At 35.3% G+C, this 21,290-nt stretch overlaps 1 protein-coding gene across 2 annotated transcripts in view; it reads right to left on the bottom strand.

The window, feature by feature from the left end:
- Nucleotides 1-21,290, bottom strand: part of DNAH12 (dynein axonemal heavy chain 12) — a 72,573-nt gene that overhangs the window by 50,235 nt on the left and 1,048 nt on the right. Inside the window, exons 2-19 of one of the 2 annotated variants that reach the window (XM_063348003.1) lie at nt 19,498-19,661; nt 17,206-17,296; nt 16,901-16,927; nt 15,783-15,972; nt 14,361-14,436; nt 13,401-13,559; nt 11,531-11,726; nt 10,170-10,358; nt 9,109-9,259; nt 8,908-8,999; nt 8,470-8,648; nt 7,718-7,853; nt 6,710-6,835; nt 4,895-5,029; nt 3,707-3,900; nt 2,402-2,642; nt 819-1,004; nt 249-449 (exon numbers count right to left, since the gene is read on the bottom strand). In XM_063348003.1, coding sequence (XP_063204073.1) covers nt 249-449; nt 819-1,004; nt 2,402-2,642; nt 3,707-3,900; nt 4,895-5,029; nt 6,710-6,835; nt 7,718-7,853; nt 8,470-8,648; nt 8,908-8,999; nt 9,109-9,259; nt 10,170-10,358; nt 11,531-11,726; nt 13,401-13,559; nt 14,361-14,436; nt 15,783-15,972; nt 16,901-16,927; nt 17,206-17,296; nt 19,498-19,661 — 2,733 coding nt within the window. Of the gene's footprint in view, nt 1-248; nt 450-818; nt 1,005-2,401; nt 2,643-3,706; nt 3,901-4,894; nt 5,030-6,709; nt 6,836-7,717; nt 7,854-8,469; nt 8,649-8,907; nt 9,000-9,108; nt 9,260-10,169; nt 10,359-11,530; nt 11,727-13,400; nt 13,560-14,360; nt 14,437-15,782; nt 15,973-16,900; nt 16,928-17,205; nt 17,297-19,497; nt 19,662-21,290 lie in introns of those variants that run through there. The other variant, XM_063348002.1, reaches the window with a different exon arrangement.

The raw sequence follows: 21,290 nt of genomic DNA, 5'->3' as shown, positions 1-21,290 counted from the left end.
AAATATACAAAAATATAATCATGTTCTTTTGGTTGCAGTTGAATCCAAATGGAGGAGGGAATTCCAACACGGAAAGCAAGTAGGACTTACATGAACCCAAAAGAACCTTGCTGAAAAAAAAAAATAAATCAATGAAAGCACTTCATTAACAAGTCAAACAATAAAGCTGTAACACAATTGGTAGACTCTTGCATTATAGTTATCCTGCAAATAAAAATGATATTTTTTAAAAAAAGTACTTGTCGTACCCTGATTTCTTTGTCAAATGGTTTAATGAAAGGTGATCCTCTCATTGTCTGAGTTTTCATAATCTGATCATCAAGAATAGCTTGAATCTCATCCACCGCAGACAGAATATGAACACCACTCTCACGATACACACTTGTATTGAAGGAAATTGAACCCCAGGTTTCCATCATGGCATGCATTGCTTTCTCTAAGGAAAATTCCTACAGTTTAAAAAGAAAATAGTTTATTTTAGTCACTGTGTTATTTTTTTCCAGCTCACTAATTCAACATAAAAACTTATCTAGCTAAATAGGATATTTTGCTGTAACAGCATAAATTAACTTCTTGTTATTCTTCTTCTTAGGATATCATTTTCTAGTGCACAGAAAGCAGTACACTCAGGAAATACTAACAATGTAACATGAGACACAAACATTCACGCACCCACTGCTATCTTCTAATGGGCCAAATTCTCACCAACAAATCTCTTTTGTTGCATAAGGGCAAAGACAAAAAATTCTAGTAAGCCATAAAAGCCATCCCTAAGAGACCTGATGTTGTATTTGTCACCACCAAATCTCTATGCTTACCTTGCTTGCACCTACGCTTATAGCTTCAAACTCTTCCAAATAAGGAGCTAGATTCTGCTTTAAAACTTTTCTCAGGGTAGTTCCAGAGTCTGGTGTTAAGTCATATCCTACTATATTTGACATCTGCTCCCAATGACGAGTTCTCATGCCAGGGTTACAAAAGATAGTCACAGTGGGAATATTCTCCTAATTGAGGAAAAACATTTATAAGGTAAAAATTGTGTTGTGCATTGTTTCTTAACTTTTTAATCATCTTTGATGGGCATTTAAAATTCTGCTGCAGCAGCTGATGACGTGCAAATATGTTCTGAAAAGTGCAGATGGATCCACTCAGTTATCCATTCAATTTCTAAACAATTGTAGTAAGTTACTTGTATTGGGTTTGCATGGCAAGATTTTGGTAGTGGGGGGGCTACAGAGGTGGCTTCTGTGAGAAGCTGCTAGAAGCTTCCCCCATGTCCAATCAGGCCAATGCCAGCTGGCTCCAAGAGGGACCCACCGCTGGCCAAGGCCAAGACCACCAGTGATGGTTGTAGTACCTCTGTGATAAAGTTACTGTGCAACAGCAATTGCAGCTGGAGAGAGGAATGAGAATATGTGAGAGAAACAACTCTGCAGACACCACAGTCAGTGAAGAAGGAGCAGGAAGAGGTGCTGCAGGCACTGGAGCAGAGATTCCCCTGCAGCCTGTGGTGAAGACCTTGGCGAGGCAGGCTGTCTCCCTGCAGCCCATGAAAGTTAACGATGGAGCAGATTTCCACCTGCAGCTCTTGGAGGACCCCACACTGGAGCAGATGGATGCTGTGAACCTGTGGGAGGCCCACGCTGGAGCAGGCTCCTGGCAGGACCCGTAAACCCGTGGCAAGAGCAGCCCACACCGGAGCAGGTTTGCTGGCAGGACTTGGGACTCCATGGGGGACCCATGCTTGAGGAGTCTGTTCCTGAAGGGCTGCACCGAGTGGAAGAGATGCATGCTGGAGCAGTTTGTGAAGAACTGCAGCCCATGGGAAGGACTCACATTGGAGAATTCTGTGGAGGATTGTCTTCTGTGGGACAAGGAATTATCCTTATCTTGACCCACAAGCCTTTTGTTACATTATCTCTCCCCTGTCCAGCTAAGGAGGGAAGTGATCGAGAGGCTTTGGTGGGCACCTGGTATCCAGCCAGGGTCAACCTACCCCATTATTGATGAAGAAATATAAAACTATTAAGCACGGTCTTAGCAGAAAAGAGAAAAGGAACAATTTTTCAGCTACGTTATGTTAAATTTGGCTTCCATTAACATAACATGTAGTCCCATTTCAAAATTCCCAACTACATCCTTAAATGTTTCTCTGCATCCAAAAATTACTTTTCTCCTGTATGTGTCCACTCTTTAACAATTCACATTCCTAAAACTACAAAGATATCCAAAATAAAATTTTATTAAAATCAATGGGACAATATAAACTGTAAATGGTGATTCAGAGTGTGCACTCTCTGTAACAGTAAGTCTCTGACACTGCATCATCTACCTATACTGAGTGCTGAATTTAGCATTTGTCCCTCAGCATCAAATATTAATATCCCTCACTTATTCTTACCTTAAAGTCCTTAATCTGCTCCAGAACTGAAGAACACATTGTAAGAGTTGGATTTGCCTTTGTTTCTTCTTCTGTTTTCTCTTCTGCAGTTCTGTGTTGTGAGGTCTTTTTCCGCTCCTGTTGAATTTTCTTGTGCTTTTGTTGGAATGGTCTTGATGCTTTATATACCTCTCTAAAAAGCTCATCAACCTCAGCCTCCATGCTTTCCCCATTTAGTTCCAAAAAGGTACCATCCATCCATCTGAGAAAACCCACAAAGTTAGAAAACAGAGTAACAAATAGTCCACAAATAATTAACGCTTTGTTTAGTAACCAAAGCAGATGTGGATTAATAGTTAAATGAGTTAAATAATTAGTTTATAAATAGTTAATTAGTTTATAAATAGTATAAATAATTAGAGATAAATAGTTAAATGACAGCAAAGCTCTTGTTTCCAGCTATTTTCATTCTATGCAAAATGCTAATGCACAACGAAAGGTGGCTTGATCACACTCCTCTATTTGTGCAATTCTCTCAAGTCAGTCACACGCTGAAACCAAGTAACTGCATGGATACAGAAATATTTAAGTTAAGCTCTGGACAGAGATCAAAATATACTACGCCTTTTCAAAAGGTATTTTCAAAAAAATGCATACTTTCTAGCCATATCGCATTATAACGTCCAAAGAGTGCAGGAACTGGTAAACAATCTCAATTTAGACTCAGACATACTACGGATTTTGCTATAGGATCTAGCCACCAGATAGCAATGTAATCATTTGAGCACATCTACATGGCATTTTGGACAGCCGTTATGTTAAAAATGGTTTTCATTACGTACAGATTGTGAGTTTTCTAATTGAACTTCTTCCTTTTCTGGTATACAAAGTAGCTCATAACTAACCAAATTTTTTTCTTTCTAATACATTTCTTTCACAGAGTTTGTTTTCTAGGCTTTACCAGTATGCCTAATACAGTTAGAAACTAGTATGCGATATACTAATTTGCATTACAATTGAGTGTACACAGTCATACACATTTTTATGTACCTGACATATCATAAGGGCAACTGGGATTTATTAGCTGCAGATTTCTGTTTTGTACATGGAAGTGTTTATTTTTTTACATAAACAAACTGACATATTTTCTAACCAAATTAAAAATAATAAGCCTGATACGTAAGTTATATTACTATTATACCTGGATTGCTAATAATAAATAAATGTTTACAAAAGAACAAATCCATATTCTATATCTAACATGAACAAAACCAGCATGAGCATTTTTGCCGCTCTCCCCTCATTTAGCTTCAAGAGCTGAATTACCTTTTTTCTGCTCGTTCCCATTTCAGTATGAGATGAAAGAGTTTCTGATATGGTTCAATCTCAACTTTTAAGTTGTTCAGGAGTGGGAAGTCACTCAATTGCCATTCGAGCAGAGTCTCTTCTTTATTAATAAGAGCTACTGTTTCATCAGCCTCCTGTATGCGTTTCTGTAATGCCCTCAGGTCAGCCACATACTGAAATCAAATAATTGTATGTCTTGAGAGATAACTAAGCTATGCTCTGAACAGCTATCAAAATAAGATATCAAAATATGATAAGCCTTCATATTTATGAAAAGTTTAGAAAACATGAATTAAAAACTCATCTTCTTATCCTCGAGTACCAGATTAACACTAAGAAAAATAAAGTTGGTTTTATCATTACTGAATTTAAGAGTATAAATCCACTTTCAAAATGTTTGAGCTTTAAAATGCACTGTTGCAGGAGGCAGACGTTTTTATGTACCTGACATGTCGTAAGGGCAACTGGGATTTATTAGCTTAGGATTTCTGTTTTGTGCTTTGAAGTGTTTTGTTTAGAAAACAAAATTACCGAGCGTAATTGTGACATCCTTCAATTAAAGCACAAGACATGCTCTGGCCATTATAAAATACTTCTAGAAATCTGCAAAGTTTTGGAGCCAGTGGTCTGCTCTTCATTAGCAGCATAATGAAGTTTTGACGTTCATAGAACAATAAAAATAAATAAATCAAATTGCTACCAATCACTCTTTCTAACCTCCTATTTTTTCCTTCAGTTCCTCAATATATCAAAAACAGGGAAGAGAATTCTGATCCCACTGAAGTTACTTGCGAATAATGTCACTGGGGCCAGAATTCCATGCTTTATATAAACCTGAGTAAAAAAAAATCATTCACTTTACACACCTGTTTTATCTCAGTCCTTTCTGGGATTACCTTTCAATCAATTTAAGAACAACTTTATAGTAAAACTTTCCTTTAAGTCAAATGTTATTGCTAATGTAATACAAATAAAGGGGGGAGGGGGACAGAGGGACAGACACAGGAGTCATTTTGAGTTTGTTTGATGCAGCAAGAGGATAGTAAAGGTTTTAGTTCACATTTGTTAAAATAACGGATTACTTTCAATTCTAAGTTTCTTCCATGATCCCTGTTTATTAAACATACAAAACATTTCTACCCATTTTATACTAAATGTTAATCAGACCTGTTGCATGCAATCCAGTTCTGAGTATTCTTCAAACTCTGCCACAGAACGCGCCAGCCTGTCTAATTCCACCATCAGTTTCTCACATTTATGTATTAGTTCTTGCTCTGCTTTACATTTAGACTGTTCAACCAGCTACAAAACAATTGATTTATTTTTTAATTGTAAAAAAAGCAATGCAAAAGTGGTTGTAAATCCTTTCAATTATTAACATACGTAGTACCATCTAAACTAAATATTTAGCACAAACAGACAGAAAACAAAAAATACAGATAAATTACTACCCTTACAATACTTGAAGTTTATTCAAGAGTTGCTTTCTGTATATCCCATTTAAGTGTGTGCAACCTCTATATGTTAACATGGAACCCTTATCTCAATAACCATAGCAGTTACGACTGCCTTAAAGGCCTCCAAAAGATAGAAAGTATTAAAAAAAACCAACAACCAAATGACAGAGAGTCTCATCTTTGGAATTCAGTGTTTTACTGAAAGAGGACATCTACAGTTGTTTAAAGTCAATGCTATGCCACATACACCTACTTCTATAGAAGGCAGAAATTCTGTAATGTAAGACCACTCTAAAGCACAGGGTCTGCACATAGAGGGGTTATTTTTAAGGTATCAAACAAGAAACCAACCGAGGCAGTGGAGATCTCCTTAGACAAGGACACCTACTGCCACGCAAAAATTGTGAAGAGGACAAAGAGAACTTCTCCAAAGGAGGAACCAGTCCTTTCCTACTGCATTAGAATAAGAATGGACTCATATCTGAGAGTACAAAACGCAAATATGTGGACTTATAAAAAGATGTAAACTATTCTTGTCCTCAAGCTCTAGCACAATGCGAGTTGCTAGATTGTCAGCTATAGAGAGATACACTCCTGAGCGACTCTAAGTCAGATACACTCTGTACTACCATTTTCATTAAAAAGAATTGGAACAAGCACCATGGACTCTCTGTGAACAAATAGAAAATTAATTTCACGCATTTGTTTTTTGGGATTAAAAGAACGGCAAGGCAACATGCAATCAAAATATTTTACAGACATAGCAGTCTCCCAAGCTGGGTATGTTTTAAGTAAGACGCATATTTACTATCCTTGGACATACTCCTTAGTATCAAAATCCTCCATTACGATATTTAAGAGAGATTGATATTTTTATTTTAAAGTGTTAATCATTAATTCCTAAATATTTTCAGAAAAAATTATTAGATCTATGCTAAATTACTATAGATAAGCAAGAGAACACCAAAAGGCTTGACTTAACTGTATCACGGCCACAGAGAACGAATGCTAGCAAGATGAATACAGACAAGTGGAAGAAAGTAATCTACAGTTACACAGAGAGGATTAGATGTTGCATATTTTCTATTAATGAGTGCTACCTAAAAGACACTTTTCCCACTGTTTTTTATTGACAGAACAAAATATCATTTCAACTCAATGACTTCCTGTCCAGAGCACTAACTCTATTAAGAGCCTGGCAGTTACATTTTCAGTACTAGTCAACTGCAGTGTAGTGAAATTCCACCTTCCTATGAATTACCTAGTACTAGTATCTAGACCACAAACAAATTAAGATAGTAAGACTTGCTGAAGGTTTTAAGTTACAGTGACAATTTTCACAGTATACCAGAAAAAGCCATCTGATGATATAAAAACCTGGAAATATGTTATTTATGCATGTCTAAATTAGTATGGTTTGCACTGTATGTGTAGATACATTTAGCCTGCTGAGGAAATAAATAGCTCAAGTAAGTGAGAAGTCTAACAAGCCAAAATATACCATAAACCAAGAAAATGCTCTTACATCATCATGCTCATCAAAAATAGAGTTAATCTTCTTTGGCCATAATAGAACTGCTGCATTCAGTGCAATGTCTTCAGGAGCAAATAAAAAAACATCTAAGAAGTAATCCATTTGCCGGTAGCACTCCTATAAAGAGAGATTTCACAAAACTTGGGGTATCATAGGTCTGTTTAAACTATATGATAGGATAATATTATCTAAAAAAGATAAAACAGAAGTCTACATTTTATGGACTTTTCAGAATTCAGAGCTACTTCAGCCAACTGAATATTCAAAACACATATAAAAAGTTATTCAAATCCCTGCCCCATTCTTGAGTTTATTTCTCTAAATATGACTCCCATGGCCTGTAAACCTACATGCAAAAATCCTAATATGATTAAAAATATAAAAAATATAAATTCTGCAGAATAAATGTGTGTTATATTTACAGACCTATTAGCAAAATAGAAAATCTGACACATATAATCATAGTATATAGCAAAGAGCTACTTATGCGGTAATATTTTTGGTTAAGCCACACCTTACACAGTTTTTCAATTTTATTCCCTGAGCACACACAAAGTACTACTGCTAACGTTACATCACCTATATTCTGTTCAAATCGTAAATTGTTTCTTGCGTATTCAAAGTCATGACTATTTTTACACATAAAATTCTCTTTACGCTTTTGCGTTACATTTTCACAAATAGCTTTTTTAGCAGCCCTGAACTAAGTCCCTGGGTACAAACAATAAACTGAGAGTCTTACAATCTGCTATGATTTTTTAAAAGCTGCATTTCCTCACTGACACGGACAACACATGGGAATGGAGAATAAGAAGGAAGGCCATATGGCAAAGAATGAGCTGGACTTTCCACTTCCATTTGAAGTAACACTGAGGGTACAGTTTATTCATACATGCAGCATGATCAGACGAAAGTCTCTGCACTCCAGAATGAATTCTGTATTTTCACTGGCCAGCATGTTTGGTAAAAGATTAAGGGAGTTAAAGGACAGCCATTTACCTTGATCCTTAACAACAGGTCCTGAATACCTTTGGTTTTGACCTTCTTTATGTAAGCTCTTGCTTCCACCATTTCCTCTGTTGTCTCAGGGACTTTTAATGCACGTTCCTTAATTGCTTCAAATTCCCTGCATATCCTATAAATTTATTCAACATAAAATATCAACATTTTAAGATTTTGGTGTGACTGGCTTCAAGCTCAGCTTTAACAGAATTAGAAGCACAGTATCATTAGCATACACACAAACACTTTACTAGTAAATATTTTGTCATTTTGGTAATGTGTAATCACTGTAAAACTTGACTATAATTCTTCATTTTAACCAAACAATTTAATATGACTTCAACTCATGATTTAATCCATATCTGCAAATCAACCTTTAGAATTGGTCAGTATTATTATTTGTCACTATTTATGAAAATCTAGAGGTATCTGTCATGTAATAAGAGAATCTAGCTAGTCTCCTCTTTGGCAGTGCAGCAGTACTGTATTTCACACTTAAAAAGCCAGAAGAGTAACAAAGCCCTTTGATCTTTTCACTCCTCTGTTATCCAATTCTATTACTAAGTTCTCCTACTAGCTTTTGAGTCTAAAACAGAGGAAAAAATACATCAGCTGGTGCAACTTGCATGAGATCATTAGTTATCCAAGAGTCTTCATTGAACAGGAGTATGGTATATTTGCATTTTTTCTACACCTTTTTATTCTGCATTTAACATACATAGCATTCACAAGCAAAAAATTCTACTTACTTTTCATTTTGCTCTCTGTGATTTGCAACTATTCTGTCCATTAGCATTTTTGCGAAGGTGCTTGCGTTACTAGCCAAACCTTGCTTTAAATCCTCACAATTCAAACAAATCATAGGGAAATGAGCCTTCTCTGGTAAACTCAAGATTTCCTTCTTGAGGGTGAAGAACTCATCTATGAACTTCAGAAAAACATTACATTTTACACTTCAGAGCTGTTATTTAAATACTTGGCTGCATGAATAAGTATTACACATTGAAGAAAATAAATATTTTTCTTTTCTATTGACCACAGACTTTTAGGGGGAAAAAAAAATGTTGTAGATTTGCAGGTAGACAAAATAATAGCTAGAGGCTAAGCACCTGTTATCCTCTGTTCCCTTCTTCTTATTGCTGTACGTATAGTAAAAATTATATATAAAATGTAGAATTAAAACTTACAGCAGTGTATTCATCAAAACTGTGTTCTTCTGCTTCAAATCTTTCTATCCGTGCCTGTGCAGTCCCATCTACAAGCCAGCCATACCTTTCAACTACAATTCAACAATGTTATATTAATATTATTATAACACACATGCTGCACAGTAAAGCCCCTGTTTGAAAGAAGTAACACAGTTATTTAAACACTCTTCTACCACTCACCATAGTTTTCAAAATACTCCTTTGGACCTTCTAAGTTGTCTCTAATAGATTTTTTCAGTGTAGATGTAGCCCATACGATGACGTGATTAGGAAGCTCAGCGTCCAGAGTTGTAGTGCCTCCCATTAGCCAAGAACGTATTGTCTGGATGTTCTAATATAAGTGCAAGTTCTGATTACTTAAATTTTGAAAAGCAATGCAGGGATACATATATTTTAAAAGTAAGCTGCAATCTGCAGAAGACACTGTATCAGAAAAGTATGAGACCCTAATTGTGACCAAGGCCAGGTGCTTCATACACACCCGGAACAACTCTTCCTGATTAAAAAATTTATCAGGAAACATGTAAAAGGAACAAAAAAAAAAAAATATCTAATCTTACATAAAATTAAATTCTATCCTATGTGCAAACACTTCTCTGAAAGTACCATCATGTATGATTAAAGGCCAACACTCAGTCCACAGGGATACACGTAAAGCCCCCAGAAAGGCTGTCTTCCCGGGAGTCACAGATCAGTTACTAAAACATAAACCTTTAGATTTTGTATATATTAGTTGTTAGGGATTTGAGGCTTTGCATTTTCTTAGGAAAAAAAAAAAAAAAAAGGAATATCAACTGTAATATTCCTTGTCTTTCTCTGCAAGTTTATTGTAAATCATCACACTTTTAACTAAGGTGCTAATTATATTTCTATTATATTCTAACTAGTCTTCTTTCCTGGGTAAATTTTCAGCCTGACTTCTATTTAATGAACAAGTAGACAATTAATTTGTAGACATTAATTTGTACACAGATTTGCAGATTAAAACAGCAAAATAAAAAAACCAGTAGCATGTGTACCTATTTTTCATGAACAAGGAATAATAAAATGAGTTTCAGAGCCTAGAGTTCCACAGGGCATCAAGATTCATGCTGTGACCTGCAGAATGCTCATGGAAAATACACACCCCTCAAGTTGCATTCTGCTTCCCATTACTATGGTAGTCAGAGTCCTAAATTACTAATATTTTCACATGCTTAACAACTTAGCATTTACATATTTAAATAAAGATAAAAGCACACCTGAAGAGTCTGTCCTATACGATTTACTATAAATAGTATTGCTTCTTCTAGGTCTTGGAAGCTTGGATAAAACTCCATTTTATTTTCATCAAGAGTCAATTCCATCTGAAATAACGGTAGACAATTTCTGTCTTCAGGATCAAAAAGTTTCACAAAAGCTTCAACTGTTCTTCTCAATAATTCTTTCAGCTAGGTAATAACACATATGTCCTATTAGTTGAAAGAACAGAAAGCCCCATCCTACTTTCCCTTCATTCAGTAAGCCAGGATTTCCATTAATTTTAGCATTTTTTGGCCTGATTCATGGATAACCAAAGGAGTGTGAATTCTTCTAATGACTTCAGTGGGCATTAGTCACAACCCTTAAAGGATGTAAACTAATGAACAAGTAAACAAACATTTCAGAAGAGCCCATGCAATTATTTTTGCTACAAATGCAAGTCTGTTACTAATACACACTTTAAAAATAAATGAAGTATCTGGAATGCACTTTCCTCTGACTTTTTCTTTAATATGAGACTGATTTGAGTAGACTATTGTTACATTATTTTTCTACAAAGTAAATAAAGGTTTAATCCTAAAAATTACTGCCTTTTCGAACTGCTGAACATATATATTCCCACTGATTATTATATTCTTAAATAGAACAATGTAAACAACAGATGCTTTACGTTAACTGGAAATTAAAGGATTTTTAATTTTCAGTAAACTAAGAACTTGAAAAACAATTATCTCGGTCTGAAATCAGTGATCTCATTTGAACGTTCTTGTGTTACTATTATTAGCAAACAAAACAACTGGAATTTACCAAAACAAAATTAACTGAGAAACACTTCATATAACTTCCATAATCAGGAAGAAAAAAAAAAAATTAACTCACAAACCCCTGCGGTATCATTTTCCACAGAAAAAAAAAATTGTGTTTGGAAATTTTGCAGAGCTGGACTTTCAGTCTGTTTGTGTAAGTATGTTTGCTTTTGAGGGAGAGAGACCAGGTTTTGTTCATTTTGCTACTATATGACATGTAACTGTAGTGCCAAGACCAGTGATAGCAAGGGTCCTAAGAACACTGAGATACTTCCTTCTTTAATCTAATTACATTCTAGTTACTTGAACGAATACATTTTCTGTGTCTAAAAAACACAGAAGAACATAGAAGAAAAAGAAGCAGACAAGACCCTGTATTTATTTTAAGTGAAGGAAGTTAAAAATATTTAACACTTGGAATACTTTACTGGATTACATGCAACAGATGGCTAACAGTTAAATAATAAAAAAGGCCCCATATCATATAATATGCTGACTCATTAAAATTATCTAAATTTCACATTAAGTTTATCACAGAGAGGAAAGATTTTTACCTGATTAGACATAAGCATAGACACACAGTTATAAAAAGGGTCAACCTGATCCAACTTTACATCTTTCAATGCGTTCTCCTGGGTAAAGAGGCTGATAACTCTTTGATACCACGTATTCAATATCTTCTCTTCTGCTTTAGAACAACTTAGAGAGACATCAGTCTTTAAAGATTCACAGTCAACCGGCCCTTTCAATCTAAAAAAGAAAGTTACAGGCAACTTCATAAACAAAATTAAAAGGGAGTAAAGTAACCATAATCTATACCGTATTACAAACCCATTGTTTTTTAGCACAAAGCACAATGGGAATCTAAGCATCACTTCCATAGATTTAAATGAGGAAAAAACCACCCCAAACCCCAGGAAATAAAGAAGAGTTACCAGAAAAAATAATGAGGAAAAAGATTTTGAAAATTATGAAAATTAAAAGTTCCAAGATTAAAAATGAAATGCAACCAATGAAATCTAGCAAGAAATCTGATCTTTAGGGTTAGCATATGTTGCGTGAAAGGGGCAAAGCGGTTTTGGCAGAAAATAAACCCCCTTGTGTTCTAACACTCCTCACCGAAGTGGAAGGCTAGGTGCGGCTAGGTTTAATTTCTGAGTGATGCCCAATTCAGCACTATCAGTCCAATCGCGTTTAATATGTATTAAACTATTATGATTTGGATACACTAGTAGTGGACTGCACCTTCAGTCTAGTCATGCTCCTGAACTAGCACGGCCACTCTAGAGTCTTTGGTCGCATTCAATGAGAAACCGAAACAACTAGCTACTTAAACAGTGCAGTTTGTTTAAACAACAGATATATAGGTTTTTAGGATTGCCGGCGATAAATACACTGTCTGCAAAGCATGTGCAAATGAAAGTATTGTAACATATACAAAACACACGACAAAGTTATAAATGATACAGCCTGGCTATAAATGTAGGAAAGAGATTCTCTAGCAAAATTTCTAAGTTTCCCGAGAAAGCACTCAGTATAATCTAAGTCTTACACACAGGCATCCCTATGGGGGGGGAAGAAAGGCTCAGCCCGCCAACTGATCCCTGAAGTCAGTGATGGAGTTCTTCACGATGGTGTCTTCCCTGATATCCCCCCTCTTTTGGGCTATTTTTATACTATTTGTTATCTTCAATGTGGAGGTTGAGTGACTTTAGTTACACATACTTTTATTATGACTGGTGTAAAATTCTCTCGCTTCACAATTAAAGGTATAGTTTATGAGAAATTCAGGGCGCAGACTCAAGAAGGAGTGGTCGCACCTTGGAGGCGGGTAGCCTTCAGGATGGAGGTGTGTTTTGGTATTATAATGACATTATAATGAGCAAAGTTCACACAAAGGACAGCATTTCATCAAAATTTGACAAAATGTTGGCTCCAGATAGCAAGCAGGCTGTTTTCTACCTCAGAAGCCTCTTGATTTTATACTTTTCCTTAATGTGTGAACAATGCTGTACTTTTGTATTTTTGGCCAATTTAGTAATTATTCCACAGCATAGAATTCCCTACAGATAGTAATACTACTAGAAGTCAATTTTTCAAATGCTGCTTCAACCACACTTCTGTGGGGATCATGGCAATAAGATTAAATAAATAATGAGGAGACCTTTACAGAATTAAAGGCAAAACATAAATCAAAAGGGCTGATACTACCAGCAATTTAAGTATCAATACAATATTTACACACAACAGAAGAAAAGTTAAATGTGTCATAACACAAAGTAACCTACTCAAAGAACATTAAATGACACATTGAAGAAATTTATTATATAAAAACACCTCTGATAAATAATAGAATTGAAGAAACTCTTCTTATCCAGCTTCAAAAACTTATACGGGTTAATAATTCACCAAAACAGACATTACCTGAAACTTGAGAAATCCACTATATAAAAGGTAGAGAATGCTGCACAACCAAAATCCAGTAGAGTTTTCATTGTGGGGTGGAGAATGTGCAAGTTGGAAAGCATTTGATTTTTTGCTTGGATAAAACTGTTATGCCATGGTGTAGAAAAATCCAGGCCTCTGAAAAAAACCCCAAAACCCACAACCACCAAAACAAACAAACAAAAAGTGAAGAGCCTCAAGCAATACTTGAATAAAACATTCTTATGTATAGAAAGTAGTATTAAAAGCTTATTCCCTAACACGAATAGTTATTTAAGTGCCACACACATATCCACAATATGATACAGTGGAAGCCATAAAGATACTCTGTCAGATCAACCATGTTTTACAGTCTGGAGTATTTTCAGATCACCTGTTCTTCCTTGAAGCTCTTTCAATGTAAACTTCTGACTTCAACAACTGCTAACAGGAAGTATTTGTCATCAATATGTAGATGGCACACATTCTGGTGCTTCAGCAAATTGTACATTTTAGATAATTATATTCTACCTGAATTCCTCCTCTATTTTGGCAGAGCATAATACAAAGTCATATGAAACCTTGGCAACAGATGCAATTTCATCATGTTAAAGTATTGTACAATGCTGGTGACTGACAGTAAACTGCCCCAGACACACACATTTCATTCCACAGGTCACTGCAATATGACTTCGGTGTCTGGGCACTCAGAAGTCTCATTTACTCTATGTAACTTTAACAACAGTAATAAAACACTGTCAGTGCTAAAACTTTGCAAAGCATTCACATATAAGATGTTCAAATGTAAGATCATCTACAGACAGAAAAAAAAAAAGTCTCATTAAGGGACCCCAGAATTAATAATGTGCCATAACTCTGTTCATGCAGCTCAACAAGAATTTTACTCAGGCAGCTGAGTGCGTTTTGCCAGTGGGTTATTTGCTAACATAATTCACTCACAGAGGTAATAAAGGCAAAGGTGCCTCCTCTTCATCTTCAAGTCCTTTTACATCTGGTTTAATAAGAACATTTCGCACTAAGAAAAAAAATAATAAATATGAACATTAGAAGAAAATTAAGCCATATTCAATAGGCACTGTACTTCCTAAGTCTTTCTTCAGGTTGAACCAAGCACATAGTAGGATGGAAAGGTAACTGTATCACCCAAGTATTCAATACACACTCTCCTAAAACTAACTCAAAATCATAGCTTTTGCTAAATATATATGTACAGATTCAGGTGGCTTAATTCCAATTCTGTCCCCTATTTATGAAGGTTTTCAGATAGACTAGTGTTTAAATAATTCTTTCTTTAGCTATTTCTTCACTTAGAGTGTGGTCAGTCACTGGAACAGGGTCCCCAGGGAAGTGGTCACAGCACCAAGCCTGTCAGAGTTCAAGGAGCATCTGGATGATGCCCTTAGTCGTCTGGTTTAGTGCTAGGCTGTCCTGCGAGGAGTGGGCAGTTGGATGATCCTTATGTGTCTCTTCCAACTTGAGATATTCTATAATTCTAAGTATTTATGGCAATTTTGTTTAATATAATTATAGTGGGATACTATAATTATCCCACTGATAACACTACGAAGAAGTTAGTCCCATGTTAAATTGTGTATTTTTTTAATCTGCCTTTTTTAAAAAGATCAGCCATCCACCAAAATGCTGACAAAATGTGTCTCAATTCCAGATTTCAGATACTATAAATGCAAATAAAAAAAGACATAACTTCAAGGGAACACACTTTCAAAATTCCAATTCATGACTCTTAAAGAAGTTTAAAAATCTAACTGAGTTGCGTGAGTGATAGCTGAAAACAGCTAATTATCTTTGCAGATTTTTGTTGCAAACTTCCTCATGCATAGAAAGCAGGATGAGAAGACTTAGGGATGCACTTTTTGATGAACAGCTTTAAAAAAGCTGCTGTTCCTGAAGAGGCAAGAAAATTAAAAAAAAAGAAAAAAGACTAGTACATAAAAAGTTTCTGCTTTCTTTAGTAGAAAACAGCTACACATTCTTGCATCAAATTCACTAAACAGGTTAAAGACGTAATGAAATAAGGTCATCAGCAATCAACCTTTTTCTCATGAAGTCTACAGCTGCCTTTGTTCTTGCTTGAACTATACCTTTGGCTGGTTAACTTTTTACTAGTCCAAATAAAATCAGCAAGGTTTGCCTTAAATGTTACAGCTAATACACATTTGATGAGGCAGCAAAAGATAAATCAGTGGTTAATTATAAAGATCAGGCCTGGCTGAAAGAACAATCTAGAAAAATTATTTTCAGACAGAGAACATGGAAAAACTTATATAATATATATACATTAATATATTAATACATACATTAATATATTAATATTAGTACTGTGTAGTTTATGGTACTTACCCATACATCTTTTCATGCTCATTTCATAATCCCTTATTATCTCTCCTAAAAGCTTTTCAGTTAACAGCTCTCTATCTTTGCCTTCCATAAGCGACTGTGGCACCAATGTGAGCACAGACATTAGCCACTGCTGCTGAATGGGAACCACCGGATTACTTTGCACACGCTTCTTCATAAAGAGATAGTTTGTCTGAAAGGACAATATTGTCAGGGTCTAATAATTGCCTTTGTAAATATTTTTACATTAGGCTTGACAATCAAGTATTTTTTTATTCACCATTTCTTATACTTAACGACAGGTGACATAATCTAATCTTTTCAGTATTCACTGATTAGTACACTAAAAGCTGCTCTATGGTTGTTAAGATGGTCTCGCTGTCTCAGTGCTTAAATACAAAGTATGGCATTGCCCTCCGTTCTCTGCTGAAGTTTATGACTGACAATAAAACAGTTCAAGGTTCCTGTTATTGGTCTTTGGACAAACATTTATCTGGCAAAAAGTATGCACAAATAGGGCTTTTTTGGCCAAAGAAATACATATTTGTGCTTTTGAGTGATAGCTTTGTTATAAAACAAAAAGGGATACGAATCTCTCGTCTTCAGAATGAGTTTTCCTAACACCAGCTATGAAAAATAGATGTTCCCTTAAGCTACTTAATATAAATATTTCAGTGCTAATTTGAGTTTAAAGTGGCTCTCAGAAATAAAGTCTTATTTTAAAAGCCATACACAAATTCCAGGATTTGTACATGTTCTTCATATCAGGTGAACAATGTCAAAGACTACTTTATGTACAGGCAAAATACAATCTATGACCTCAACTGAAAAAATCCTGAAGCCAGTCGGAATTTTTTTCTAAGCAATGATCTTTAACTAAGGTTTAATCAAAACTTAAATTACTGATGGACATACTTTCTGTAATAGAAAGCCACTTTATTTCCATTGGACTACAAGAAAATATTCCTATTTTGTTTCCTATTCCATTTTTCACCAACAAGACTCCTGAAAAAGCTTTTCATGTTTAACCACCATTAATTCCACAATACACACTCAACCCCTCTGAATAGAGACCATTCACTGTTCTGCTCTAAAAAAGCAGGAGAAAGAATTTAACTCACTCTTCGTTGTTTTTCCTCACTGTTCATCTGTATAAAAATGAACAGAAAATCATAATGTATTAAAAACAAACAAAAAATCAGAAATACAAAATTTAACAAACATTATTCCTAAATAAAGGCTTTATTCAGTAGCTATACAGGTATCGATTTCAATGGGACTACTTGAGCACATAAATACATTTATGAATTAATAAGGATTGAGATAAATATCTTTAAGTAAATACTAAGAAGTAAGACGCATAAATGCCCCAATAACAAAGAACAAAACAGGAAACAGTTAAAATATTAAAGAAGTACTTTCTCACAGTGGGAGGCAGTTCCGGGATAGGAGGTACAGGGTCTCTGTCATATTTTTCTTCCATGGATACACGATAGGCTTCTAAAGCTCGATCAATTCTAAAGTAAAACACAGGGCGAGAAGTGCAGAAAAACTACAAATAATATATTAAAAATAATGCTATAATTTTAATGGATGCAACCTGTTTTTTCATGTTTACCAACTCTTTGATCGCTAAAAGGTAAGGTTGCCTTTGCATACTCTGTCTTCTCTTCTATAAGAGCGCCACATTTATCTTGGCCACAATCACAATCTGTAGGTGCCTTGATTCATCTCATCCAATTGCCCTGTTAGGATTATATCTTACTTCTCAACCAACTACAACAGGTTTTGTCCAACTGCATTATAAGAAAAAAAAGAAAAATGCGCAGAACAAAACTCCTAAAGCTGTTTAAGACCAGCTCTTTTTTACTGCCTGTGGTTATAAATTGCTACTAACTGTCAGAAAACTTTTAATGGTTCCTGTTGGCGTGTCCTGCTGACCTTACACATTAAAACATTCCAGTCCATCCTTTTGGGATACACTCTGTACTTATCTTGCAAAGAATATTCCAGCCTTATCTCAATATATCTCAGCTAAAAACTCCCAAGTGTAAGTTAGACTGGCAATTTCAAGTATGCACTCAAATCATTACTTCATGGGACCTCATTTAAATGACAGTTCACTTTGTACAAAAAAAATGTAAGTGAATCAATATTCCAGCAGAATATTCCCTTTTTGTCAGATGGCTGGTCAGCAGCCATCCTACTGCACAGTAAGTTATCACTACAACATAGCTGACATTTTCAGCATACCAAACACCCACATTCTAAAAACTGCACTCTGCTACTGCAGGTATCATTAAAAAGTCAGGATTTACTTTCCAAGAGCTAAAATTAAAAGACTTCTTGTTCGTTAGATTTCTATCAATACTTTAAAGGCTGTTATAAAATAAGGGAAACATTTATTTTTAACTTCGATATAGATTAACTGCTTTCTATAAGTGATTGTTGCTACCATTATTAAAAAAAAAAAAAAAAAAAAAGAGAAAGTAAAAAGGCAACCCTCCCTCATCTATCTTTGGTACAAATCAGATTCCCTTCTGTGATAAACTTTCTTAGACTTTGTTCCTGCAACTTAGTTTCATACCACTGCCTAGCTCCAGTGAGGCCAACAATCTGGGACATACACAAGTATCTTTCAAAAAAAACTCAACCTGTAATACTTTGCCCCTTAAAAATTTAGGCACTAAAGTGGAACATCAATTGCATAAGAATTAGTTGAGTAACTGGTTACCATCACCAAATCTAGTCATAGCAAATGGAATCACTAAAAACCCACACCAACAAAAATAAAATTATTGATCTCAGTGACAATACTTAAATGGGTTAAATTAAGACTATGTAGGTCTTTAATTTCCATTTCTTCTTCTGAAGGCCAAACAGTTTTTTTCTGAGCTTTTTAATCCTATCAAATACCATTAGACTTCCTTACCTTTTTAATTTTTTACATGAAAATACAAGTTGCTATAAATGTCATAATACCACTACAAACAATGCAACCTTAGCCCACATAATCCTCATGTTTATGCCAAGATAACCGACACATCTAGGGTATCTTCAGTAAGCTCCTGAAAATAATGCAGATATTTCAGGAATAAATTTCTATCAAAATAATAAAAGAAAAAAACCACTATTTTCTACTATACCTACAAAAATCACATGAAAGCAGCCTTTTCCTATTGTCTTTCCTCCCTTGCAAATGAAAATCTTGAAAGACAATTTAATGTGAATTTACCAATCGCATTGGCAGCTGTGCTCCTCTGATTGCGACACAGATCACCAAGCCCAGCAGCAAACACATTAAGATAGCGACAAAGAAGCCTGTTAGAAGTAGACCCATGTTTGGATCATTCCTACAAAAGCAACCAAGTAACCCAGACTGATTCTCTTTGAAAAAGGTTTTCATAAAGAGAAAGGATTTTTTTCAGTCTATCATAAACAACACTCAAAATGTGAAGGTCACTTTCTCCTCACAACTCACCCCAACAAGCATACGTCAACGAGATTTTGTGTATTGTAAAAAAAAACAAACCACCACTAGAGATTCCATCAAATGTTCTTCTATTATTAATGATTATAGATGGAAAGTGTTCAGCACTGCAACAGTGACATCAAAAACCTCTAAAATTAACAAACACCATTATTATTTCTCAGATGTCAAGTGTGCAATGTTTCTTTCATTTGAATTTCAACATTTATTGAATTATATGAAACTCACAGTAACTGATTAAGGATCTTTTGCTGTTCGTTGCATCTTCGGTATGTCAATAGTTTATTCTGTATTGATGACATATCAGATGTGACTGATGAAGGTAAAACAATGGGAAGAAACAAAGTTCTCAAAATCTTTTTATGGGAAGGTGCTCCATCTGGGTGCGGCATCTAAAACCATAACAAAAACAAGGTTCTAGAATACAATTAATTCTGTCCAGAAAGCACTTTAACAGATGCATGTATTAAGTTGAATTTACATAAGACGTAAAATGAGGTAGCCCGAGATTTCCACAATCTAAGTAAAAGTTTAACTTTCACAAAACAAAAAAATACTGTACGTGCTAAAATCGCAAAGTTCAACAGAAAGCACGTACATTCAAAGTCTAGAATAGTAAAAACTGATGGTACAGTTCTATTAACTCAAGATTAGAAAATTGCATAAAAATAAAGTTCTTTAAGTGCTAATGTAGCAGCTGTACATAGCACAGAAGACACCAGAAAAGCAGCCTATTAAACCCGGCAGCAGACTGCACTCGATGCAGGCACATTTCCTGTTCTGACAGGGCCTGAGACAGGGTTGCTGTTCCTGTGGTTTCAGTAGGTGACTACTTACTCCTTTTTGTCTGGTCACCAAAAAAAAAAAAAAGTTACTGCCTCACTAAGACCACCCACGACAGATAACACGGAACAAATTTGGACGAGCATGGACCCTAAAGTTCTAAGGAAAAAAAAAAACATGCCCAAAGTATTCTTGATATTTGGTATTACTGCAAAGATAAAGCTACAGCGAATTTTCAATTACAAGATCCTAGAATTCTAATGAAGCGAGAGGCAGTCTTTAGGAAAAAAACCTATGATGACATCAACATAGACTTATAACTTTATCACAATGTCAAACAAGCGGGAGCAAAATTATGAGAAAATTATTCTTTAGACACTATATCACTGTTAAAAAGAGACAAAGAGTACAGGACATTATCAAAAATGCATTTCTATAAAAACAGCACCCTATTCTTCCTTTCATGTTTCTCAAAAAGAGTTAAGCTTATTTTCTATGTGCAAAATAGTCATTAGAAGTTCTATTCCATACATGGAAAGGTTAAGAAACTGCATGATCATCTTGTAAAAAGCAGTGTAAAACTGGAGACTATTCAGAAATAATTTTGTGATGCTGAAAGTCATGTGGTGAACTTAGCAGGCTGCTTTGAGGGCTCTATCTTTCATATAAAGATATATGCCATCAATGTATCTTGATAGTGACAGTGTTTTATGTATTTACCTAAGGCAGACCACAATTTCATTTCAACTGCCTGTCTGGAAATGTTTACCTGAGCTACCAGAACAAGTGCCTCTGTAAATACCAAGCAGGTGCTTAACAGTACTTTACTTTTCACGCTGCAGCTACTCTGGGCTCTCTAGATAACATTCACTTATGGTATGCCAAGGTGTGCATCTTCAGAAGGAAGACTAAATTGAGCAAAGACTAAACTAAGATTACTAAAACAAATGAGGCAAGCAAGTGTGGCTGAGGGGATGTGGATAAACCCTGGCTTATGGATGCAGATTCCCAATGAAAAGGTGCCTTGTAGTTTGGTGGGGTGGACACAGGATTCAAGCTAAGCAGGTGGGGGTTTTGGTTGTGACCACAGTTGTGGGTAGTTGGGCTGTGCAACAGAGAAGTGGAGACAGGTTTGAAACAGGAATCCTAGAAAAACAGAAGAAAAAAAATACATACACAAAAAGTGTTACTAGGCTCAGATTCACTAACAGACTATCTCTCTGTAGTGGCTTAAGCAT

This window comes from Chroicocephalus ridibundus, chromosome 10 (genome assembly GCF_963924245.1).
Source record: "Chroicocephalus ridibundus chromosome 10, bChrRid1.1, whole genome shotgun sequence".
Taxonomy (NCBI): domain Eukaryota; kingdom Metazoa; phylum Chordata; class Aves; order Charadriiformes; family Laridae; genus Chroicocephalus; species Chroicocephalus ridibundus.
Note: the sequence above shows the minus strand (reverse complement) of the source record. Positions and strands in the feature narration are given on the sequence as shown.